This window comes from Phoxinus phoxinus, assembly GCF_949152265.1.
Source record: "Phoxinus phoxinus genome assembly, chromosome: 13".
NCBI classification, from domain to species: Eukaryota; Metazoa; Chordata; class Actinopteri; order Cypriniformes; family Leuciscidae; genus Phoxinus; species Phoxinus phoxinus.
Window position 1 is genome coordinate 34316269 of NC_136888.1, and position 27417 is coordinate 34343685.

The window sequence follows — 27417 nt, forward strand, 5'->3', positions numbered from 1 at the left end:
TAGACGCAGATGTATAGAAGATGTATAGATGCAGATGTATAGAAGATGTTTAGATGCAGATGTATAGAAGATGTATAGACGCAGATGTATAGAAGATGTATAGATGCAGATGTGTAGAACATGTATAGACTCAGATGTATAGAACATGTATAGACGCAGATGTGTAGAAGATGTATAGACGCAGATGTATAGAACATGTATGGACACAGAGGTATAGAACATGTATAGACTCAGATGTATAGAACATGTATAGACGCAGATGTATAGAAGATGTATAGATTCAGATGTATAGAAGATGTATAGATGCAGATGTATAGAAGATGTATAGATGCAGATGTATAGAAGATGTATAGACGCAGATGTATAGAACATGTATAGATGCAGATGTATAGAACATGTATAGATGCAGATGTATAGACGCAGATGTATAGAAGATGTATAGATGCAGATGTATAGAAGATGTATAGACGCAGATGTATAGAACATGTATAGATGCAGATGTATAGAACATGTATAGATGCAGATGTATAGAACATGTATAGACGCAGATGTATAGAACATGTATAGATGCAGATATATAGAACATGTTTAGACGCAGATGTATAGAACATGTATAGGCGCAGATGTATAGAACATGTATAGATGCAGATGTATAGAACATGTATAGACGCAGATGTATAGAACATGTATAGACGCAGATGTATAGAACATATATAGACGCAGATGTATAGAACATGTATAGACGCAGATGTATAGAACATGTATAGGCGCAGATGTATAGAACATGTATAGATGCAGATGTATAGAACATGTATAGATGCAGATGTATAGAACATGTATAGACGCAGATGTATAGAACATGTATAGATGCAGATGTATAGAACATGTATAGATGCAGATGTATAGAACATGTATAGACGCAGATGTATAGATGCAGATGTATAGAAGATGTATAGACGCAGATGTATAGAACATGTATAGATGCAGATGTATAGAAGATGTATAGATGCAGATGTATAGAAGATGTATAGACGCAGATGTATAGAACATGTATAGATGCAGATGTATAGAACATGTATAGATGCAGATGTATAGCAGATGTATAGAAGATGTATAGACGCAGATGTATAGAAGATGTATAGACGCAGTGTGAAAAACCACGAAATAATCAATCAATACAATTTAGCCAAAACTTTATTTGATCAATTCATTTGAAAAAAAAAGTTTAAATCATAAAAACAGCGGAGCAATGTATATAAATGGAATATTATTTGTATCCTAAAGATGGTGTTCTTTAGTTTACATATTAAAAAAGACAACAAAATTAAAGGATAAAAAAGTAAAATATATTCCCATTTTTTAAAAAAAAAAGAGGACAGTATGAAAAAGCATAATTCATATGAAACATCAGATCTAAAAAATAGGAAAAAATAGTTTTGCATATATAATAAGGTAATAAGGAGAGAAGAGAGGAAAGGCCTTTACATTCATCTGTGTGATTATTACACATTCTATCAACAATGATCAGAGCCGTTCACAATAATAATAATGATCAGTTTCAAACACACGTGACCAGCAAACAGATCCTCACGTGTACAGCTCGTGTGTGTGTGTGGCGGTCGAGAGGAGTGTGTGCCTCAAAACACTTCCATGGTATTTACATCTGTAGAAATGTTGCTTTAAATTACTTTCAAGAAGTTGTACAAAACATTTGTAAATGTAAATGAATCCGTTTTGCATGGTGTGTGTGTGTGTGTGTGTGTGTGTCTGTGATTAAGTGTGTGTGTTTGTGTGTGTGTGTGTGTGTGTGTTTGTGCATGCAAGTGCGTGTGAGTGAGTGAGTGTGTTTGTGTGTGTGTGTTTGTGCGTGCGAGTGTGTGTCTCTGAGTGAGTGAGTGAGTGTGTGTGTGTGAGTGAGTGCCTGTGAGTGAATGAGTGAGTGTGTGAGTGCAACTGCGTGTGTGTGTGTGTCAGTGAGTGTGTGTGTGTTTGAGCATGTGTGCATGTTTGAGTGAGTGAGTGAGTGTGTGTGTGTGTGTCTGTGTGTGTTTGTGCGTGCAACTGCGTGTGTGTGTCAGTGAGTGTGTGTGTGTGTGTTTGAGCATGTGTGCATGTTTGAGTGAGTGAGTGAGTGTGTGTGTGTGTGTGTGTGTGTCTGTGTGTGTGTGCATGTGTGTGTGTCTGTGAGTGAGTGAGTGTGTGTGCGTGTGTGTTTGAGCATGTGAGCATGTTTGAGTGAGTGAGTGTGTGTGTGTATGTGTGTGTCTGTGTGTGTTTGTGCGTGCAACTGCGTGTGTGTGTGTCAGTGAGTGAGTTTGTGTGTGTGTGTGTGTGTGTCTGTGAGTGAGTGAGTGTGTGTGTGTGTGTGTGTTTGTGGTTTGTGCATCCAAATGAGTGAGTGAGTGAGTGAGTGAGTAAGTGTGTGTGTGTGTGTGTGTGTGTGCAAGTGCGTGTGTGCGCGAGCGAGTGCGTGTGTGTGTCTGTGAGTGAGTGTGTGAGTGAGTGTGTGAGTGAGTGTGCGCGTGTGTGTGCGCGTGTGTGTGCGCGTGTGTATGTGTGTGCGTGTGTGTGTGCATTTGTGTGTGTGCATGTGTGTGTTTGCATGTGTGTGTGTGCGCGTGTGCATGTGTGTGGGTGCGCGTGTGTGTGTGTGTGTGTGTGTGTGCATGTGTGTGTGTGCATGTGTGTGTGTGTGTGTGTGCATGTGTGTGTGCATGTGTGTGCATGTGTGTAGCACACAGTAAATCACATACGTCATATCTAGTTGTTAATATATAAGTAACGGACGAATCCGAGCTAAACACAAAGTCATTTCAGAGAACTGCAGGGTTTATTCCACTGCGATGGTCCCTCGGATTGTAATTGTTCATTGGCCGCTAAAGTACCTGTGCAACACACTGACAAAACACACACGCAACAGAACAGGAAGAACACGGGAAATAAACAGGAAGAGGATTGATGAGATGGAGAATCCGAATGATTTGATTCGACGTTTAAAAGCTCCTTAATATGAGACGCTGAACCCAACGAAATCATAAATCTGTCAGGATGGATTTATTTTTCAAAGCAATTTCTTCAACCTTTTGTGACAACATGCCCCAGTAACCATCCTCGATAACAAGAATAATGTATTATGACTAAGTAATGGCATTTATGGAGTATTTAAATGTTAAAACAGTTTCGAAACAAATTAATTTGTGCAGTGACAAAAATGGACAGAAAACAGATTTTGCTATGATTCAACTGTATAAAATTGCATCATATAATAAATTAAGGATTATTTCAGTGACGCATTTAAACTTTAATTTTAAAATTCCTTATTCTCATGGATACATTTCAATTGTAACTCTCATTTAATTCTAATCACTGTAATAAAGTCATTTGTAGGCTTTAATTTCTTAAAGCAACATGTTACTTTCTTTAAATTTAAGGATATGAAATATGATTCAGACATGTTCAGGTTTTGCTCCTTTGCTATATTGATGGTGGTGAGTTTTAATAAGTTAATTTCTAGTTTAGTGGAATTCAGTCATTTCAATAATTAATACAAAAAATAATTTAATAATCTACATTTCTACTATATTGCACATTCAATGCAAATGCTCATAAATGCAAGTGAAATTTAGATCAAAAGTACTTCAGGGGGTCGAGACACAGTTCAGTTCAGTCTATACATACAAGCTTTTTCATTCGTTTCAATTGGTCGATTCATATAATTGTTGTTTTTGAATGGAAATGAAATAATATTTGGCATGACGTTAGTTATGAGCGTTCACACCACAAGCGAAGCGCGACAAAGAATTGTCGCACGATCCCATTAATTTCAATGGAGCGCCGGCGACTTCCAGCGACAGTGACCGTTGGCGACAGTTACCGTTGGCGACAGTTACCATTGGTGACAGTGACCGTTGGCGACAGAATGTGGGTGTGTCAAACGACGCGAGACACACGACAAAAGTTCAGAAATTTTAACTTTATGCAAATTAGAAGCGACAACCAATAGGAAAGAAGGCTTTCAGTGGAGTTCGCGTCACCGTCTCGAGTGCAGGCAAGAAGAGATCGAGGGCGATTTCACTGTTTTATATGATTTGACTGTAACCTATGGAAGCTTGTTTCCGCCACAGAGTAAAACATTTAAAAAAATAATTGCGACTTTTATCTCACAACTGCGAGTTTACATCTCGCAATTCTGACTTTCTTTCTTTCTTTCTTTCTTTCTTTCTTTCTTTCTTTCTTTCTTTCTTTCTTTCTTTATGACTTTACAAAGTCAGAATTATGAGATATAAAGTCAGAATTATGAGATATAAAGTCAGAATTGCGAGATGTAAAGTCAGAATTGCGAGATATAAAGTCAGAATTGCGAGATATAAAGTCAGAATTGCGAGATGTAAAGTCAGAATTGCGAGATGTAAAGTCAGAATTGCGAGATATAAAGTCAGAATTGCGAGATGTAAAGTCAGAATTGCGAGATGTAAAGTCAGAATTGCGAGATGTAAAGTCAGAATTGCGAGATGTAAAGTCAGAATTGCGAGATGTAAAGTCAGAATTGCGAGATATAAAGTCAGAATTGCGAGATGTAAAGTCAGAATTGCGAGATGTAAAGTCAGAATTGCGAGATATAAAGTCAGAATTGCGAGATATAAAGTCAGAATTGCGAGATGTAAAGTCAGAATTGCAAAATGTAAAGTCAGAATTGCGAGATATAAAGTCAGAATTGCGAGATATAAAGTCAGAATTGCGAGATATAAAGTCAGAATTGCGAGATGTAAAGTCAGAATTGCAAAATGTAAAGTCAGAATTGCGAGATATAAAGTCAGAATTGCGAGATGTAAAGTCAGAATTGCGTGATATAAAGTCAGAATTGCGAGATTTAAAGTCAGAATTGCGAGATGTAAAGTCAGAATTGCGAGATGTAAAGTCAGAATTGCGAGATATAAAGTCAGAATTGCGAGATGTAAAGTCAGAATTGCGAGATGTAAAGTCAGAATTGCGAGATGTAAAGTCAGAATTGCGAGATGTAAAGTCAGAATTGCGAGATGTAAAGTCAGAATTGCGAGATGTAAAGTCAGAATTGCGAGATGTAAAGTCAGAATTGCGTGATATAAAGTCAGAATTGCGAGATGTAAAGTCAGAATTGCGAGATATAAAGTCAGAATTGCGAGATGTAAAGTCAGAATTTCGAGATATAAAGTCAGAATTGCGAGATATAAAGTCAGAATTGCGAGATGTAAAGTCAGAATTTCGAGATGTAAAGTCAGAATTGCGAGATGTAAAGTCAGAATTTCGAGATATAAAGTCCGAATTGCGAGATATAAAGTCCGAATTGGACTTTATATCTCGCAATTCTGACTTTATATCTCGCAATTCGGACTTTATAACACATTGCGGGTTTATATCTCGCAATTCTGACATCTTTTCTCAGAATTGTGAGATATAAACTCGCAATTGCAAGTTATAAAGTCCAATTCTTAGGGAAAAAAAACTTTTTTTTTTTACCTCAGAATAGTTTATATCTCGCAATTCTGACTTTATAACAAGCAATTGCCTGTTATAAAGTCAGAATTGCGAGATATAAACATGCAATTCTGAGAAAAAAGTCAAAATTTCAAGTATATTTCTTGCAATTGTGAGCTAATATCTCATAATTCTGACTTTATATCACGCAACTCTGAGATAAAAAGTCAGAAATGGGAGACGTAAACTCGCAATTCTGATATTAAAAAGTCGCAATTATCTTTTTTATTTTTCACTCTGTGGCGGAAACAGCTTCCATAGTAACCACATTCGTGGATATAATAAAATGATGCATGGAAAAGAAACTGTGGACAGTCTCAGTGAGTTTCATTCATGCATTTATAGTTCGAGTGTTGTAATTTTATGTTTAGTTTCCTGCATTATGTCGACTATTAGGGACAAGAAAATGTATTATTTGTCAAATTCGAATGATGTTTTAAGTAACTCATGACAGTATGAGTGAGTTTAATTTGTTGATTGATCGATCGTTAATCTAGTAAATGATATAATTCACTGAACACTGCTGTGGTAATATATAAAAACACTCTCCCAACATCATACCGTTTCGTGTGAGCATAATTCCCAGTCAAATTAAAATGATATAGTTGTATATATATATCACTTGTGATGGTGTTTTGTATAGATGTGGCCAGACGTGCAGTCTAACCAATAACATTTCTTTCAACGCGACATTAATTTGTCAGTCTGTGTTGTCGCGTTCCCTCTCACATCCTCAGAACAGACGATAAGGCCACAGAAGCAAGAAGAGCTGATTTCAGGACAGACGTCACAGATCCGGCGCGGTAAACGTCTCCCTTCACACTGATCTCAGAGCAGTGTCTGTGAAGCTCATGCCGTTCCACTGGCGGAGTAGGAGAACTGTGGGAAGTGTGGCCTCCTCTCGCTGTCGAACAGATCCATACTGTCATCTGCGCACAACACAACACAAACCTCTCAGAAACCTTCACTTCACATACACTCAGAGTCGGCATGTGAGCCGCCGTACCGTAACACTTGTTATGTTTACATGAACGCATTTAGTTTCAATCGGAATTAAATCATTACGGCTAGCATGACATGACATTAGCGGTGTAACAATATATCGTGTCCCAATATATCGCAATACAAAAATGCAACAATATGTATGGTGGATTGTGTCAATATGCATTGTATATAGTTCACCCAAAATAAGAAAATAAGAGTTTTAGTGTCAGTACTACATTAAACTATTATATATAATGTTGAATATAATGTATAATAATGCAGTGGGGGAATGATATAATGCCAAATGTCTGATGTTACCAGTAAAAAGTGGCGTATATTATGTTAAATATATCTTGAGCTTCATGAGGATGCTTTGACCTTTTCCTTCACTTTCAACTTTAAAAAGTACAATATTTAGGAAAATATTATCCATCTATACAGGTGAAACTGGAAAAATTAGAATATGGAGCAAAAGTTCATTTATTTCAGTAATTCAACTTAAAAGGTGAAACTAATATATTATATAGCAGTCCCTCCAGAAAAACGCGATTATGCGATCGCATAATTCAATGCATAATCAGCCAAAGTCTGCATATTTATGTGGGGGCTGCATAAATTGCAGATTTCCGTGCGCAAAATATTACGGGGCTTGCATGATTTCATAATCCCCGCATTTTCATTGCAAAAAAAGTCACATTTAACTTAGAAAGTTGAAAAATGTTGCGTTCACTTCACACAAGAGCAGCCATTTTCCCCTGTTGCCATGGGAACGTTATGATTACACGACGTGAACATAATCGGAAAGCTGCAAACCCTGCGATGAAACCACGATGAAGCCCGCAAATCAGTCTCATTTGCCAACAAAAACAAGCGCAAAAGACCGCGCAAAGCAGTTTCCCGGTGTGTTGCATGACAGATTGCACTTTTATTTCAACAGAAGATGTCTGTCTGGTATAGCTACCTCTGTAAAACTCGAAGCACACATTTTATTTGATTTATTAATTTTTTGATTTATTCCTTTTGTAAAGCTACAGAACTTGTCTGACTCATCCGTGTTTTGTAAGTTTGAGCCATGTGTTTATTAAGGTCTGAAATAAAACAAGATGAGGACTGAAATATTCCCAGCACTTTCTGTGATGTGATGCTTGCTTATCATAGGAAGTAATAAGAAATTACTCTTTACATTAAGGTAGTAGCCCAGTGAGAACAGGGTGTTGGGGGAATCACTTATTTTTCTCTTTTTCATCAAACCGCAGTTTTTGCAAGTTCCCGCAATTTCATAGCATAAAATTGCATAAATATCCCACATATTTCATCGCATTTTTTAAGAAAACGTGCCGCATAATCAAGGACTTTTTCCAGCAGCAATCACTAAAAAACTTTTTCTGGAAGGACTGATATAGACTCATTACATGCAAAGTGAGATATTTCAAGCCTTTATTTATTATAATTTTGAGGATTATGGCTTACAGCTTATGAAAACCTTTTCACAATATTCTAATTTTGAATTTGGTTTTTTTTATAAGCTGTTCAAAATTATAACAAATAAAGGCTTGAAATATCTCACTTTGCATGTAATGAGTCTATATTAGTTTCATCTTTTAAATTGAATTACTGAAATAAATGAACTTTTGCACCATATTCTCATTTTTCCAGTGTCACCTGTATATGATCATATGTACCAAAGGGTGCCAATAATTCTGACCACGATTTCCCCATATGAGTGTGTGTCCTGCAGGAGTGTGTGCCGGTACCTTGTCCCGGTGGTGTGATGGTGATGGTCTGTCCGGTGAACTCCTCATCGAAGTATCTGGTGTCTGTTTCTGAGGTGACCTGCGGTCTGAATGGAGGAACCAGCTGAGGAACAGACGATCCCGATCAAACATTGAATGAAGGAATTCATGAACGAACATGTAAAAAAAAAAAAATCATAATAATAATGATACTAATTATTTTAAAAAAAAATTCCTTTCCTCTTTTTTCCATTTTTAAAATAAAAATAAAACAAGTTTTACAGTTTACATTTACATTTTACAACCACTCGACTTCACTACACTGAACAATCTGCTGTGAGATTTACTTGGGAACCATTTTCACAAAGAAATGACAAGCGATACATTGTATTAAACGTGAATTTTTGAAGTGGTGGATGGATGACATGCATATATATATATATATTTGGGGTGTAACAATATATTGTTTCACAAAATGCAACAATATGTCTCGTAGATAGTTCACCCAAAATAAAAATGTTAATGTAATGTAACATTACAATAAACTCTATATATACTGTTGAATATAATGTATAATAATGCAGTGGGGGAATGATAATGCTAAATGTCTGATGTTACCAGTAAAAAGTGGCGTATATTATTTTAAATATATCTAGTGAAAGCATATTTGTGTAAAATAATTCAGTATTTTCATCTTCAGAATCATGAATATTGTTATTCTGGAGTCTCTATTGTCCTGTGCTTTGGGTTTCCAGCACCAAGTCCAAGAATATTCATTTACACACACTATGTAATATCAAATTTAGCATTTTAATTAACAGTACATTTTTTATTAACCTTTATCATATGTAGACACATTAATATGGTATCGTGAGTTCAGTATCGTGATGTGTGTCGAATCATGACATGAGGGTCTCGTTACACCCCTGATATATATATAGGGTGATCATATTTGAGGCCAATGGCATCAAAAAGATCTAAAATGAATGTCAGTTTGGCGTCGTCTCTTTGAAACAAAAGGAGTTTTTACCTTTTTCTCGTAAACATCTTGCCACTCAATTCCAGTGAAGAATTTGTGCTGCATGATTTCTTTAGCATCATCAGCGCCGCCACCTAACCTACACACACACACACACACACACACACATTACACATCTACATCCTACACCAGAAACACAGTATGGCAGTATGCGGTTCCAAACGTTATGACTTTCTTTTTTTTAAAGGGATAGTTCACCCAGAAATGTAAACTCTGTCAGTGATTTCTCTCCCTCATGTTGTTCAACCCCGTCAGACTCTCCTTCATCTTCGGGACACAGATTAAGATATTAGTGATTAAATCTGAGTGCTGTCTCAGTGAAACGCTTCTGGGTTGAACGGCAGAACGGAGGCTCACTATTGGCCAGCATCACACACATGACCAGCGTCGGCCAATAGGGAGCCTCCGTTCTGACGTACACAAAGAAGCGTTGCGCTGTTACACTACGAGAACTCACTCAAAGACACACACAGAAGAACATCAAGAGTTGAATAAAGTCCTAAATTTTGTTTGTTTTTGCGCACAAAAAGTATTCTCATCGCTTGATAAACTAAAGGTTGAGCCGCTGTAGTCACTTGAACTATTTTAAACATTATCTTTACTAACTTTCTGGGCAAGTTTAAATTACAACAGAAGCCTATGGAGGAGTGAGACAGCGCTCAGATTTAATCACTAATATCTTCATTTGTGTCCCGAAGATGAAGGAGAGTCTGACGGGGAACAACATGAGGAAGAGTAATCACTGACAGAGTTTACATTTCTGGGTGAACTATCCCTTTAAGTTTAGCGGAGATGATAACGTTTTTCAGCGCTTGCATGGTGGGATGCAGTGTGAATAGTAGCGTGCTGACACCGACCGTTGCTTGGGGTCTTTCTTGAGCAGGCCTGACAGCAGGGATTTGCCCTCCGGTGCGAGTGTGCGCGGGAAGCGGATGTCCTCCATCAGGATGAGCTCGAACAAGCGCTCGTGATCCTGGTTATAGAAGGGCAGGCGGCCACACATCATCTCGTACATCACCACTCCCAAACCCCACCAGTCCACCGCACGCCCGTAGTCATTGTCCTCCAGCACCTGCACACACACACACACGCACACACACACACACACACACACACACACACACACACACACACACACAGACACACACACACACACACACACACACACACAAACACACACACACACACACACGCGCGCGCACACACACACACACACACACGCACACACACACAGACACAGACACGCGCACACACACACACACACACATACACAGACACGCACACACACACACACACACACGTTTTATAGGTGTACAAACTGTTTTATCCATCACTTTCTGCATTTTTACTAGTGCTGGGTAACGATTACATCCAAAATAAAAGTTTGTATTTACATAATATATGTATGTGTGTGTATAATTATTTTGTGTATATAAATACACACATATGCATGTACATATTTAAGAAAAATTTGTTATGTATAAAATATTTATATACATATATAATTATACACAGTACACACACATATATTAGGTAAACACAAACTCTTATTTTGGATGCGATTATTCGTTACCCAGCAGTAATTTTTACATTTTCAACAAACATCACTTAGTATAATTTATAAGCTGTTTGAGAAACAAAAAATGTCCCTACAAGGATTTCGGATACAACCATTTTTGTGAGGACATTGTAGTCTTGAGTTTCTTCCGGGAACGAACACGTCACAATATTCCTCATTTAAATAATTCATACGCAGAATAAAGGGGCGGGGCCTGGTTGAGTTAGTCAGTAGTGTGTTAAACTGGTGGTTATGGGAAGGGACGGGACATTTCCCAAACACGCTCGAAGCACTCGACCAATCACAACACACTGCTCCAGCCGACCAATCAGAGCACAGTGTGCTTTTCAGAAGGAGGGGCTTCATAGAGACAGGAAGTAAACAGAGCGTTACTGAGAGACTGGGAAGAGAGGAGCCGCAACAATGGAGAAAATAATGTGTTTTGCATGAAAACCTGTTGTAGTAGAGCCAAAAACAAAATGAAAGGGCATAATAGGTCCTCTTTAAATAAAGAACCGGATGGTGCTGGTGTGTGTTTGCGTGTCCTCCCACCGAGTGTTACCGAAACCCCGACCGCGGGTCACGGGGAGAGAATGACTCAGTCTGTGCGGTCAGTGAGAGCTGAGCCTGCAGCTGCCCCATATATGTAGAAGAACAGCACAGCTGTGAAGCTGCCAGGAGCCCAGGAGCCCTCGACACACGCAAGCCCAGAGACGGGGGACCCGCGCCTTCAGATGGACCGTGTAAACAGCAGTAAACACATCCGAACTGTGACGTCAACCGGTCTCTATTTCCATGGCATGACCAGAAATGTAGTGTAAACCTCACCCGTAACACCCAAGCGGCAACCTTTCGGTCTCTCTCTTGAAACCAACACGGAAGTGTCTTAAACTGCAATTCATCGACTGGCCACTAGAGACAGGCAGTCCCATAGACCCCCATGTTAAAATGCCCAACTTTTCAGGAGAAAAACATGCGTTTACAGCCTGGTGCAAAAAGTGGTTTTGGTCTATATAGCTAATTTTGCCCTTCATGATGACTGTTAGGGGGTGATTTTTTATTATAATTAAGGGCGTGGCCACTTGAGTGATAGGTGGATTGCAGCTGATGTCACTACTAGCAGTTGCTGTCTGTTAGCGTCACGTCACCTCAGCTAATCCCACCCTTTTTCATTTATCTGGGAATGACGCACTGATGCCAAGATGGCGACAGCTGGCTCCGCCCACTTTGGGCTTCAAAAATGCTCATCAGAAACACAACGGGTGACGTCACAAACACTACATCCTTTTTTTTTTTTACAGTCTATGGTAACACCACATTACAGCTCCAAGTTGTCATAACTTGAGTAGTTTTTATCAATATTTTTTTGGTAAAAAGTTGTGAAATTTGGCACACAGATAGAAGACAGTCCGAACATAACCCACACCAATTTTGGACTCTCTAACTCAATCCCTCTAGCGCCACCAACTGTCCAAAGTTGCACTCACGTTTATGCTAATAACTTTTGAACCGTAAGGGCTAGATTTGAATCCAAACTATGACATCATTACAATTTTCCCGCCATTTTCATTCAATTTTACCTACTTTTTCGAACTCATTCAATACAGTTTGTCCAATTTTCACCAAAATTGGCTCAGATCATCTTTAAGATCATAAACCCAACCGTTCTGGAATAACGCGCGAACGAATTCGACAAAGAGCACGCCAAATTAGATGCAAGGTTATATCTCCGCAACACTTTAGCGTATTGGGGCGAATATTGGTGCACGTCGTCACAAGCATGACCTGAGGCAACATGCAGCGTTTTGGCATAGTGCCACCTACTGGTCAGGAGATATGAAAATTGATAATTTTGTTTATAATTTCTGAACGGTTTTCTTAAAAATCATAAACTGATCTCTTTTGATTCAGTGTATCATACCGAGTCTTGATAGATTCCTTGAGTCATACTGAGAACAATTATTTTAATTTGATTATAGGTGTTGCCTACACTCTAAAAAATGCTGGGTTGTTTTAACCCAATTTTGGGTCAAATATGGACAAACCCAGCCATTGGGTTACATTTTTAAATTGCATTTTTGATCCAACGTTTGGGTTTGTCCATATTTGACCCAAAATTGGGTTAAAACAACCCAGCATTTTTTAGAGTGTATGTGATACTTTTTTCTCTTCTTTTTTCTATGACATTGTAAAGCACATTGGTCAACTTGTGTTGTTTTAATTGTGCTATATAAATAAAGTTGCTATTGCTTATTCTAAAACATATTTTGTTATGTTTAAATCATTTAAAGCCATAATCGGCCCCCTAGTGGACCCAGCATGAGAGCCGTCAAGTGTCGCCGTGCATTAAAAACACTTCCACCTGTTTTCCTCTGAAATTCTCTCATCCCTCCTTCACTTCTCTCTCTCTATCTCTCTCCGTGGAATATTTCCAGACGTAACAGCATTCCTCAGCTCCACACACACACAACAAGGTCATTGTTTACAGCGGAACAACCTGTAACACGGCCCGGGCCGAGCTCCAGAGAGGCCACCGTCGCCACGGCAACGCTCCCCAAGTCTCCCGCTCCGGGCCCTGTTGTCATGTCAACATGGGGATTGAACCGGAGTCCCCGGGAAGAGAGAGAGAGAGAGAGAGAGAGACGGTGACACGGGATCCTGGACGTCCCGTATGACTCTTGTTTTAGTGGAGAACAATAGATATTTAACAGAATAGAATACAAAAGTATTAAAAGAGATATCCATATGATATCCACGAGGAACAGACATGAAATTTAAGCTCCATATGACTTCATAAGACTAATATCGCGCATAAGTCATATAGACGACTGTTATGATGCCGTCATGTTGCTTATTGAGTCATTTTGGGAGCTTTTATTGAAGAGATCCCAGTGAACATCTCCTTAGAAGAGAAACATAAACTCATATGGGTTGTAAATTATGACATAATTAGTGAGTTATTACTTTACTCCAGGGATTCACAAACTACTTTTGTCAGCTAGACCAATTTGACGGACAATATTTACTTGAAGTACATCTGAGATTTTAAGATAATATTTCAATAATTGAAAAACATGTTTTAAACTTTAACCACAAGTTATTGTTATTATTATTATTATTATGAAGCATCAAACGCATGATGTTCTCAAGTTAATTCAAATGTAAAAATGTAATAAATAATTATAAAATTAAGTACACCTGAGATTAAGATATTTTTATAATTTTAAAAAACACATTTGAACATTTAACAACAGATTATTATTATTATTATTATGAAGCATCACAAGCATGATGTTCTCAAGTTAAAATTGTCAAATAAATTATTTAAAAAATAAAGTTAAAATAAAACACTTACTAAAAAGATATTTCATTTGTTAACTTGCATGTCATGTGACCATTAACCCGAAATCAGAGAAGCATGAATATGCAAATTAATTATTGCAATATTAACTTAAAATCTCAGGGGGGAAAATATTTGTAACATTTAATAACAATTATTTTTATTTTTTTTACTTAAGTTTAATTATTTTACATTTTTGATTTAACTAATTATCAGCTTTTTTTTAAACTCACAAATCTCCAGCAGTTCTACTTCTGCTTTAAAGGAAAAGACGATTCAAATAAGATCTGACCCGAGAGAAGAGAGCTTACAGTCTCAGGGAGCAACATTTCCAATATATAAAACTCCTTACTATACACTAACCCTAAACCCTACAAATACACATGCAATAAAGCGCCATTTCTGGCGGATCATCAGATGCACATGCGCCCCAGCAGAGGGCAGGATATGATGCGGACAGAGGAAGCCCCGCTCAGGGCCGGTGGCCCTTCAGGACGAACACTCACGCTTTCAAATATAAAATACTGTATATGGTTCCCAGCAGAGACTCCAGAATGGTGGGATAACAACAATGCGGCCGCAACTGTGTCAATATAGGCAACCCTTCTCCACTCTCACACACACACACTCACACACACACACACACACACACAGGATATCTCAGGATATATTTATATCAAAGGGATCAGGTCATCCTCAGATCAGGATATCCCGGGAACGGTTTGGTCATGTGATTCTGGGAATGGTTTGGTCATGTGATGGTTTGATCATGTGATCCTGTGATGGTTTGGTCATGTGATTCTGTGATGGTTTGATCATGTGATTCTGGGAATGGTTTAGTCATGTGATGGTTTAGTCATGTGATCCTGTGATGGTTTGATCATGTGATTCTGGGAATGGTTTGGTCATGTGATGGTTTAGTCATGTGATCCTGTGATGATTTGGTCATGTGATGAGTCTCACCTCAGGGGCCAGATACTCCGGGGTCCCGCAGAAGGTCTTCATAGTGGCTCCGTCTGTGATGCCCTCCTTACACAAGCCGAAGTCTGTGATCTTGACGTGACCGTCTTTATCCAGCATCAGGTTTTCCAGCTGAGAGAAACACATTCATTAGACCGATTTGTTCAATGAAGCATCCCTGTGTTGCTCTGAGACTCAACTGTGGATTTGTTTGGAACTATTTTCATCGACAAAATAGAGCAAAATCAATATTGTGAGTCTAAAATGTAAGACGCCTAAAATTCAGCTTGATCCTCCGCATTTACAGAATCACGACTCAGACTGCATTATTAACTGAGCATTTAAGAAAGCCTTGGAAACTGATTATGGTAAAGACCGCAACATTTCTGACACACACTGGAGGTGTTTAAACGCATCTGGCGGGTGTTCATTTCAAGCCGTGACTGGGACCAAACACCAGGGGGCGATGCAGACGCTTCGGCTTCACTTCTCACGACACGCTTGTGTTCACATCAGCACTCCTCACAGTCACCTGGCAGCTGTAGCTCACACACACACACACACACGTGGCCAGAGGCCCGAGAACACAACGCTAGTCAGCACAAACACCCGTGCTGCTACACACGCACTTTCACATGAACCTGAGCGGGGAGAGAGAGAGAGAGAGAGAGAGAGAGAGAGAGAGAGAGAGAGAGAGAGAGCAAAACACGGGTTGTTCTGCTGACCTACAGTATCATCATCTGGACGGGTCAGAGACTCACAGCATCACACTGCACTGTTAAGGGGACAGTTCACACTCACTCACACACACACACACACACACACACACACACACACACACACACACACACACAAGCTTTCATTTCTATCCTTGTGGGGACATTCCATAGGCGTAATGGTTTTTATACTCTACAAACTGTATATTATATCCCCTTACACTGCCCCTATCCCTAAACCCAACCATCACAGGAGACATTCTGCATTTTTACATTTTCAAAAATATATAATTTAGTATGTTTATTAACCCATTCCCCCGCTGGCTGGTCCCCACAATGGAGGTGATCTCAGGTTTTACTATCCTTGTGGGGACATTCGGTTCCCACAATGCATAATAAACCAAGCCCACACACACACACACACACACACACACACACACACACACTCACACTCACACAGCATCACACTGCACTGTTAAAGGGACAGTTCACACACACACACACACACTTACACACACACACTTACACACACACACGCGCACACACACACTCTCTCTCTCAAACACTCACTCACTTTCACTCTCACTCTCTCTCACACACACACACACACACACACACACACACACACACACACACACACACACACACACACACACACACACACACTCTCTCTCTCAAACACTCACCCACACACACACACACACACACACTCAAACACTCACTCACACACACACACAGCATCACACTGCACTGTTAAAGGGACAGTTCACACACACACACACACACACACTCAAACACTCACTCACACTCACACAGCATCACACTGCACTGTTAAAGGGACAGTTCACACACACACACACACACACACACACACACACACACACACACACACTTACACACACACACACACACACACACACAAAGATAAATAAAACAGATGAACTATGTCACAGCATTTATATATATATAGGCCTATATACAGAATATATGAGACCCTGGACCACAAAACCAGTCACATGGGTAAACTTTTTGAAATTGAGATTATAGAGAATACATCATACATGAGAGAATACATAATCTGAAATCTGAATAAATAATCTCTCCATTGATGTGTGGTTTGTTAGGATAGGACAATATTTGGTCGAGACACAACTATTGAAAATCTGGAATCTGAGGAGCAAAAAAATGTAAACATTGAGAAAATCTCCTTTAAAGTTGTGCATTTATGTTCACGATTGTGCTGCATTCACTCACAAAAATACATGTTTTATATATTTACGGTAGGACATTTACTAAATATCTTCATGGAACATGATCTTAATATCCTCATGATTTTTGGCATAAAAGAAAAATGGATAATTTTGACCCATACAGTGTATAGTTGCTATTGCCACAGATATACCCGTGCGGCTCCAGACTGGTGCTGTGCTCCAGGGTCATCATATAAGATGTGACATAGTGGTTTATTTATTTTTGGCTAGTAGAAGTTCTGAATGGCCGGTAACTTAAAAATGTATAAAGTTCATTTCAAACCCTGAATATGTCACAGTTTACTTTATTTTGCTCTCCTCACTTACATAAATGAACTATAGTGTCTGTCCGGCACACACTAGTGAAAAAATATCTAAAGTAAAATGATATCTGGTGTATAAATAATGTTTGGTTTGCCTGGAAGCACAGAACTGCGATATGAGCGCGACTCTGACCTTCAGGTCCCTGTAGACCACGTTCCTCTCTGAATGCAGGTAGTCCAGCGCACACACGATCTCGGCCCCGTAGAAGCGCGCGCGGTCCTCCGAGAACACGCGGTCCCGGGACAGGTGGAAGAAAAGCTGCCGGAGGGAAGGAACGTTTATAACCCGTAATGATCACCTCGAGCGCTGAGAAGAACTGAGCCTCACCTCTCCTCCGTTGGCGTACTCCATGACGAAACACAGCCGGTCGTGCGTCTGGAAAGAGTATTTCAGACCCTAAACACACAGATCAGTCACATTCATACCTTCATATTCACAACATGACATAGCACAGTGGTTCCCAACCTTTTCTTGTCTGAGACCAGCTTTTTCCCAAGACAATATTTTAGGGCCCATTCACATTTAATGATATTATCGCTCTTGTAAGCTTGCAGCAAGGATGAAAAATAATGTTGTTTTCAAACAAACGGTGTGTTTACTATAACCAGATATGTTTATGCACAAATAATAGCCTATAATATTGAAAATACAATAACACAAACATCAGTAGGCCCTTTATAATTTAAAAACGTAAGCTTATGAGTAGCCTATACATTGGCCCTATTTGAAATGCAATAATAAAAATATTCACACTGGTGTGTAGGTAAAAAAATAATAATATAGGCTATTACTAAATGACTGCTGTCTGGGGCCTCAATACTGGCATGTTATTAGTGAGGCTTTATTTTTGACGCTTTTGGCGCTATAGCGAGCGATAATAAACTAGCGTTTATTAACAGAATAATGCGTCTTTCGGAAGAACATTGTAGCCGGAACTACTTCTCTGTGTACGTCTATGACGACGAGTCACGCAGGTCCTGGGCTACTCCGCATCCAAACCCGTGTAAAATAGTCCCAGTGTAAACACTTATTATAGGAGTACCAGTGGCTCAGGATAAGACAAAATATCCTGCATGGATACATGGTATAAAAAATAAATAAAACTCGCGTGCAAATTAATGAATGTAATGCTGCGGAACTACTGCTAGATACGCGGGTTATTTGTGAAAACCTAATCTGTAGCCCCGCCTTAAGCTAGGTTTGTTTATGCTTTCGCCTGCCTCCGTAGCGCGAGCCTCCGATGACTGCGCGCGCGCCTCCCCAAATGGACGAGGCATTTACTTCGCGCTCGCCGGTGTAGGCCTACTATTCTTTGAAACGACAGGATGAAATTTCACGACTATGTGAAAGCATTTTGTAGCAGGAGAATGAGCAAAAAGCAAGAACTAGCTACCTCTATTGCACTTTGTTACTATTATTAGAATCCTCTATTGTTCATGCGAGTTTCAAGGTTTACATAACATTACTTTATAGTAGATATGGCCACCCCACACTAGCTTTGTGTCCCATCTTGGCCACCCCAGTAAAAATGTCCTGGATACGCCACTGGGCAAAAAAAACGACGGTTTTCAAACAGGTTTCTCAAGGAAACAAATCAGAAAGATCTGACTTATTTACACTTCTTTCCTCAGTATTTCCGTCTTGTTTTCCAGTAAAAATATCTAAACATTCTTAAATCAAGATGCACTTACTGGAGATGCAAAATGTCATAGTAAGTCTTGTTTGTTTTATGAGAAACTGATCAAAATGAAGTGAGATTGAGCTTAAAACAAGAACAAATATCTGCCAGTGGAGTCAAATAATAAACTTGTTTTTGCTTGGAATTAAGACATTTGTTCTCGTTTAAAGCACAAACTCACTTAATAATGATACATTTTCAATAATTCAAGACTTAATATCTAAAGTAATTTTGCTTATCAAGTACATGCATCTTGATTTAAAGGGCACCTATTATGGAATTTTGAAATTTACCTTTCATGTAGTGTGTAACATAGATCTAAGTGAACAAAAACATCCTGCAAAGTTTGAAATATGAAAGTGCACCGTATATAAAGTTATTGTCTTTCAAAAGTAAGAGTCGACTCAGAGTCATTTTTATGAATCGTTAGAAGACCGAAGCTTTTTCTCTGACTAGATGACGTCCACTTGTCAAGTTATTTGAATAAGATACGCCCACTTATTGCGCTCCAAGGCCAGCAGGGAAACATCAGGGCGACGAGACGCTGTGTTCTGAAGTGCGACTCAAAAGCAAACTTTTTTCATCTGCCCAAGGAGGAGCATTTGAAGACTAAGTGGCTACAATTCATATATACAGCTATACCACAGAAGTATAGTCCGAGCCTTGTGCTTTGCTCGCGCCATTTTGAAGACGATTGCTTTTTAAATGCACTCAAACTGGGATTCGCGAGCCGGCTGATATTGAAGGAAGGTTCAGTTCCAAGTGTATTTGCATCAGCTTCCTCCTCCGTATCACAACCTGTAAGTGTTATTAATAATTTGTAGCATGCTTAATAATTATTTTGTTTGTTGTGTAAGCACCGTTTAGCTTCTAGGTCTTCAATGACAATTGTATTGAGATATGTGAAGTGTTTGTCGTTGTTTTCGGAGTTGTCTAAAGAATAGAGTAATACCTCGTAGTAACGTAACTGCATTTTTTTTTTTTTTGTAAAAACGTTATGTTTATGCATCGGGCTAACGCAAACAAAGACTGATTGTGCTTTTACAATATGAACTCTGGGCTATGCTCGCTAACATAACATTAAATTCTTTATCTTATTTTTCGTTTTTTACTACAAACTATAAAGCAGTGGAGTATAATCATTATTATAATACAATTTAATTGATAAAAGCATCATTGCACTCCGTGTTAAAAATAAGTATTATCTCTGTAAACACTGCTGGGTCATCTGACCAATCAACGCAGATTAGCGTCGCGCAGAGGAGGGGTTTGGAAAAACGAGTCGTTGAACGAATCATTTAAGAGTCGGTGAGCAAATCAGGTAAAAATAAATGCATATTATACGAAAACAAAAGTGTTTTTTGTCATTGCATGCATGTAAAACTGTTGTTGGGGACTCCCACAACAACATTAGGAACATTTTAAATGTCATAATAGGTGCCCTTTAATAATGTTTAGATATTTGTACTGGAAAACAAGATAGCAAAAAAGCAAAGGTGAAACTGGAAAATATGGTGCAAAAGTTCATTTATTTCAGTAATTCAACTTAAAAGGTGAAACTAATATATTATATAGACTCATTACATGCAAAGTGAGATATTTCAAGCCTTTATTTGTTATAATTTGGATGATTATGGCTTACAGCTTATGAAAACCTTTTCACAATATTCTAATTTTGAGCCATAATCATCAAAATTATAACAAATAAAGGCTTGAAATATCTCACTTTGCATGTAATGAGTCTATATAATATATTAGTTTCACCTTTTAAGTTGAATTACTGAACTTTTGCATCATATTCTCATTTTTCCAGTTTCACCTGTAAATGCAGTTTGTGATCAGGAGGAAGCGTTTGCTATATTTACTGGTGAAGGAAGTGCAAACGGGCGACATTATTCAATCTGAAGTAGTAGCTTGAACTCTTCTAAAAGGCTTTGTGTAGATGATAAACAGAGGCAGACGTGCTTGAGATGAGAGGGTATTGAAGAAGAAGAAGAAGAAGAAGAAGAAGAAGAAGAAGAAGAAGAGATCATGAGAGTCTCTCACCGTCAGGAACGGGTGTTTGGAGTTCTGAAGCACTCGGTTCTCTGTAAGTGTGTGAGCCACTTCATCCTGAAACACACACCGTTCTTCAACACGTTACAATAATAGTAGTGTTGAAATCACACACATGTAAATATGGGAATGATTAAACATGTGACAAATCAAAAAACAAAATGCTGTTTAAATGCTAACAGCCTAAACCCGACAGAACACTTTCAGCATTTTTTTTATTTACTTTTTTTATACATACACTGTAAAAAACTACTTTCATGATTTGTTATCACATTTTTTCTTTTGTCAAAATTATATTAGATAATTTATGTGGTTCGGATAACATAATATTTAGAGTTTCTGTTGAATAAACCAATCTCCTTCATATTGTTTATGTCTTATATTTTATTGTAATGCGTTTTGATTTGTTCCTTGTTCTGTATTGTATTGTAAATAAGGACCGCCTCGGAAATGAGATGGTTCATCTCAAGGGGTTTATCCTATTCAATAAACTTATCTATATCATTGTATTAACTCATTTTTTTTATTTCATTGAACTTACTTTACTTTGCTCAAGAAAAAAAAAGTTCACGGAGAGGCAGAAAGCACACCCTGTTTATTTTCTTTATTTTACAAAAGCACGTTTTGTTTTGATTGAAAGTGGACACATACAAAAGTAGGCATCTCACAGATTCTTTTTTCATATTTATTAAGTCTGTATGACCATAAATGACGGAGTATTTTAAGTCTATTTAGCTGCTATGTGAAAAAAATTGCGCAAATCGCGCCGGCGCGATTGCCGACCCCAGAGGGTTAAACCAACTATTATTTTTTTTACAGTGAAGCTAACTAAAGGAGGCTTTGCCAGAATTATCTCACACACTCAAGCAAACACACTCAGAAGTCAAATATTTCTCAGTTGTGTTATAGTTTTACTCACTTTGGCTACGATCACTTCTTTCTTGAGGATTTTCATGGCGTAATATTTTCCCGTTGCTTTTTCCTTCACCAGAATCACCTTCCCAAAAGTGCCTTTTCCCAGGAGTTTGAGGTATTCAAAGTCATGCATAGTCTGAAACACACACACACCAGCTGTCAGCAGACACACACCTGCACAAGTGCAACACAAAAATACTGACACGACACTGACGGGACGGATCTCTGTTTGACCTTTGACCTGCTGCAAATGCCACGAATGCCAGAAATGTGAGCGTGGGAACTGATGTTTAATACAGAGCAAGTGCACAACGGTCCTCATGCGGACACTTTATATACACACTAATGAGGTTCTTTTGATCAAGACTCATCAATGTGGACACATTACGCGTTTAAGTTTAAAACACGTTGACCCTATAGCAGAGTTTGGTCATTTAAAGTCCCCCTGTGGTGAAAATCACGCTTTTAATGTTGTTTATGTGTCTGTGTGTTTTTAATATGCTTTATGACAAACCATGATTTTAAGATATTTAAGATTTGTGAACACACACACACAAGTTACATCATGATATTACATAAGTTTTCCATCAGATTACCCTAATAACCTTAATTCATTGTATTCTAAATACATTTGCTCTATTTGTAACTTGAATATTGCATTCATTTAAAAATAATTTGAAATGTTAAAAAAATTCTCATATTTTATTATTTCAAACACAAATAAATGGTGTATATTGGAGCGGTGAATATTAAGTATCATGAAAGACAAAGAAAAAATATTAGTGAATTAAAATATAGTACATAATGTACATGGTACATAATGCATGTCTTAAATATTTTTTTTAATTATTTTAAATAATAATAAAAAGTTAAACTAATGAAATTTTTTTTTCTAACATTTTATTACTTAATATAGAAATAAATGGGGAATATTGTAGAGGTGAATAATATTAAGAAGCATGCAAGATAAATAATTTTTATTTATTTAATTTTTAAATAATTTTTTTTTTTTTAATTAATATATATTTGATTAATAAAATACAAATATAAATTATTGTCTACACATTATTATTGTCTACACAAATTATTGTTAACACAGGGATGTTTCAAAAATATGCACTTATTGTCTTAAAAATGTTTTTTTTTTATATAAAAAAAAGTCAAACAATAATAAAATAAGTTTTTTCAAATATTGTATTATTTAATATATAAATAAATTGTGCATATTGTAAAGGTGAAAAAGTATTAGTGAACTAAAATATAGTGCATAAAATGTATATTTCTAAAAAAATATGTTGTGGTTATTGTCCTAAATAATACATATTTTTTTTATATATATATAGTTTATTATATATTTTTTTAAACAAATTTTTTTTTTACAAATATTTTTCTGTGTTGTAGAAATAAATGGTGCATATTGATAAGTATCATGAAAGATATATCAGCGATCTAAAATACATTTACAATATAAAATACAATTAATTTAATAATTTAAAAAAAATTGTTACACTTGTTAACTTCAGTCTGCAATACTTGATAAAGTTTACAAGAGCGTTTAAAAAGTAAAAAAAGAAAAAGAGAGAGATGTGCATGAATCTGAATACACATAATATGAGCTCCGAAACACTTTCATTTTGGCATGGACTGTCTCTTTAAGTTACATTCATATTTGATCAACCCTAATATTTAATAAGCAGAAGTGTGTGTGTACTGTACCACTTTGTGTGGGGGTTTGGTCTCCATGAGCGTCTCCATCTCCTCCTCCTGTTTCTGCAGACGCTCGGCCACAGTCTGGATGGCTTTGGTCCATTCCTGCCTACAACAGTCAACATGCAAAACAACACTTCTTCTTTTATGCTGTTTGTATTACAATTATTGTTGGTTCTTCTGACAAATGTGACCCTGGACCAAAAAATCAGTCAGATGGGTACATTTTTTCGAAATTGAGATTTATACATCACATGAAAGCTGAATAAATAATCTTTCCATTGATGTGTGGTGTGTTAGGATAGGACAATATTTGGTCGAGACACAACTATTGAAAATCTGGAATCTGAGGAGCAAAAAAATGTAAACATTGAGAAAATCTCCTTTAAAGTTGTGCATTTATGTTCACGATTGTGCTGCATTCACTCACAAAAATACATGTTCTATATATTTACGGTAGGACATTTACTAAATATCTTCATGGAACATGATCTTAATATCCTCATGATTTTTGTCATAAAAGAAAAATGGATAATTTTGACCCATACAGTGTATAGCTGCTATTGCCACAGATATACCTGTGCGGCTCCAGACTGGTGCTGTGGTCCAGGGTCACATTTGTCAGAAGAACCAACAACAAAACAGAATTACTAAAATGTTTTGAAAGCATAAAATGTAAAAATATATTTTAATTAAAAATATTATGCAAGGTGAGAGAAAATGTGACTAAGGAATTTAAGGAGATGCATCACGTCTCACTGTTTTTTCAATGCTTTTTTCCAATTGTGATTTTAAGATGCTGTGTCAAAATTCAATTAGATTCAACTCGCGTTTATTTGTATAGCGCTTTTCACAATACACATAATTTCAAAGCAGCTTTACAGAAAATGCATGAGTCCACATTACAATTTAGAGTGATATGTTACGTCAGTCTTAACTGAATTGAATAGAAGAAAATTACAGGTAATCCAATATTTTATATCTTTAACACACTCTGTCAACTTAGACAATTTAGAGAATTAATTTGGTCGTGATGTATAAAATATGTAACTGAGTATCATCGGTATAACAGTGGAAATTAATTCCATGTTTATTACCAAGTGGCAGCATATATATTGAAAATAGCAGAGGGCCGAACACTGAGCCTTGAGGCACTCCATAATTTAGATTTAGAATGGAAAGCTTATTTATTCAGATTTCATATTATGTATACATCTCAATGTGTGTGTGTGTCTGACCGTTCCTCGGGCGTCTCCACGTGGAAGGTGCGTTCAATGACAGTGGTCCACTGCAGGCAGCGTATGATGAATGTGTTGGGTTTGGGCCGCTCCGTCTTCATCAGCTGACACTCTGGACACATCCCGGGAAAACCACACCAGAGACACGGACAGGGAGAGAAGTGACCGTTGCAATCATTTATCTTGATCTGTGGGTTTCTGCAGCAGTGCGTTACACACACTCAGTAGGGAGCAGGACAGGTGCACACACTCGCACTGCACACACTCAGATACAAACTTTACACAAGGTTTAATATCTGCTTCAACATTAACCCCTTAAGCGGCACCCCCTTTTTTTAATAGACATGAAAATGCACTTTCCGAACTTATATGGTTGTAATTCAAGAATGCTTTGGAATATAGATGTAAGATTGGTCTTGTTTTAAAGGAGACATTTGTCCGATTTTTGTAGAAGTGAAATAAATTAAGAAAGTCAAACAGAAAAAAAGTTATAGAAGTTTGAGTTTATGAAAATGTACAGTGTAAAAAATTTAATTATTCATATTTTATATAAAATATATATTTTCAAAACCCGGTGGACTCTAGAAATGCAAAAAAAAAATCTGAACAAGTTGTGTTTCAAATGTTAGGTTGATATCTCAAAAATAAGCGTTCAGTGAGATGTAGTTTGGGCGCAGTACCACACTTCTCCACTAGTGGACATCACTGCCCATATAAGGGCGCCTCCATTTCCATATGTTGTTTGAGTGATCTGAACCATTATTTTTTACAATTTTCATACAATTTATGAAGTAGACATCCTATTCAGAAGTAGTGTTGGAAGTTTGGCAGATTTTGAAATGAATTCAACCTCTAAGAAACACAAAAGATCACGTATGTGCATTATAGCTCGCTGACACATCACTAATGCTGAATCTATTATTTTTTTCTTTATATTTAAAACATTTTCAGACCTTTTTTTCTAAAATAATTGAATGGATGCTATCTTTTGAACTCTTGGCATGAAAACAAACTGAGGTTTCTACCATTCTTTCATGATTTTTCATGTTCATCACTGTTTCAAAATAAAGGTCTGAACACGCCTCAGGAGTATGAACATATTCTTGTTGCAAATTGATAAATTACGGCTCCTCTGTCATTTATTTTGAAAATCAGTCACAAAATATGTAAACTAGAGATTGTAAGCTTTCAAATTTGTCAAGATTAGTTTAGGTTTAGTAAAGGATATTACTGTTTTAAATATGTAATGGCTGTGCCAATATAAGGGGTTAAAGCTTTCAGGTTCTGTTTCAGCCGAAATCTTCTCCTATTGACAGCATGCAGAAGAAGCAAAAATACAAAACTGGTGTGCACATCCCAGACACCCAGATCAGGCTCAGGTGCAGGACAACTAATAACATAAACGAAAAAAGAAGCGTGAAGTCCGCACACACTGAAAATAGCTGCTCCAAATCAATGTATTAATAGCACAACGTTTCGACCCTCAGGTCTTCATCGGGCACAATACCAGTGTAGAGTAAAGTCAACTCTAAATAGAAGCAGGTAATCACCTTAATTGGGCCCACACACACAAAACATGTGACAAATAAAACATGTATGTAATAATATACAAATAATTAACTTGACATGGCATCTTAAAAACGCAAAGCTCATGGCATACGGTGTAAATTGTTTTAATGGAAAGCCCTTTACTCATGTTGTTTTTAAATGTGCTATACAACTAAACTAAACTAAACTAAACTAAACTAAACTAAACTAAACTAAACTAAACTAAACTAAACTAAACTAAACAATGGTTGTCAAACCGTAATGATGACAATCTGATACCAATATTACCCAGTTGCTTCTGCGATTCAAACTATGAAAAGTTTTTGTCATTTTATTCATGTTTTTGTAATAAAAAAATAAAAAAATTACTTTAAAACTATATTTAACTTGACATGGCATCTTAAAAATGCAAAGCTCATGGTGTACGGTGGAGAAAAAAACGCGAGACATGACGCAACGCCCAAAGATGTCCAACTAATACTGTGAAAAACGAGCACATATTCAAATTTTCTGTCATTCTGCATAATAATCGACACTAATATTGTGTGTAATAATGTAGTTTACTCTTAACACTTGCTCACAACGGTGATGCAATGTCAGAAATGAAGTTTTACATCTAAAAAATGGTTGTCAAACTGCAATTATGACAATCTGATGTCAATATAACCTGGTTGTGTTTTACTTTCCCACACGGTTGCTTCTGCAACTCAAACTATGAAACGTTTTTGTCATTTTGTTCGTGTTTTTGTCATTTTTATTTTTAAAAATTACTTTAAAAACTATATTTAACTTGACATGGCATCTTAAAAACACAAAACTCATGGTGTACGGTGTAAAAAAAAACGCGAGACGTGACGC

The 27417-nt window shown here is 37.3% G+C and overlaps 1 protein-coding gene across 1 annotated transcript in view; it reads right to left on the reverse strand.

Annotated features, from left to right (window-relative positions):
- Positions 1-6045: 6045 nt before the first annotated feature.
- akt1 (v-akt murine thymoma viral oncogene homolog 1) overlaps positions 6046-27417 on the reverse strand; it is a 62694-nt gene continuing 41322 nt past the window's right edge. The window contains exons 4-14 of the mRNA XM_079634053.1: positions 25012-25123; positions 23783-23882; positions 22071-22202; positions 21143-21208; positions 17746-17814; positions 17551-17676; positions 15132-15260; positions 10128-10342; positions 9262-9349; positions 8253-8355; positions 6046-6443 (exon numbers count right to left, since the gene is read on the reverse strand). Of these exons, the coding sequence (XP_079490179.1) occupies positions 6364-6443; positions 8253-8355; positions 9262-9349; positions 10128-10342; positions 15132-15260; positions 17551-17676; positions 17746-17814; positions 21143-21208; positions 22071-22202; positions 23783-23882; positions 25012-25123 (1220 nt within the window). The 3' untranslated portion in view covers positions 6046-6363. The remainder of the gene's footprint in view (positions 6444-8252; positions 8356-9261; positions 9350-10127; positions 10343-15131; positions 15261-17550; positions 17677-17745; positions 17815-21142; positions 21209-22070; positions 22203-23782; positions 23883-25011; positions 25124-27417) is intronic.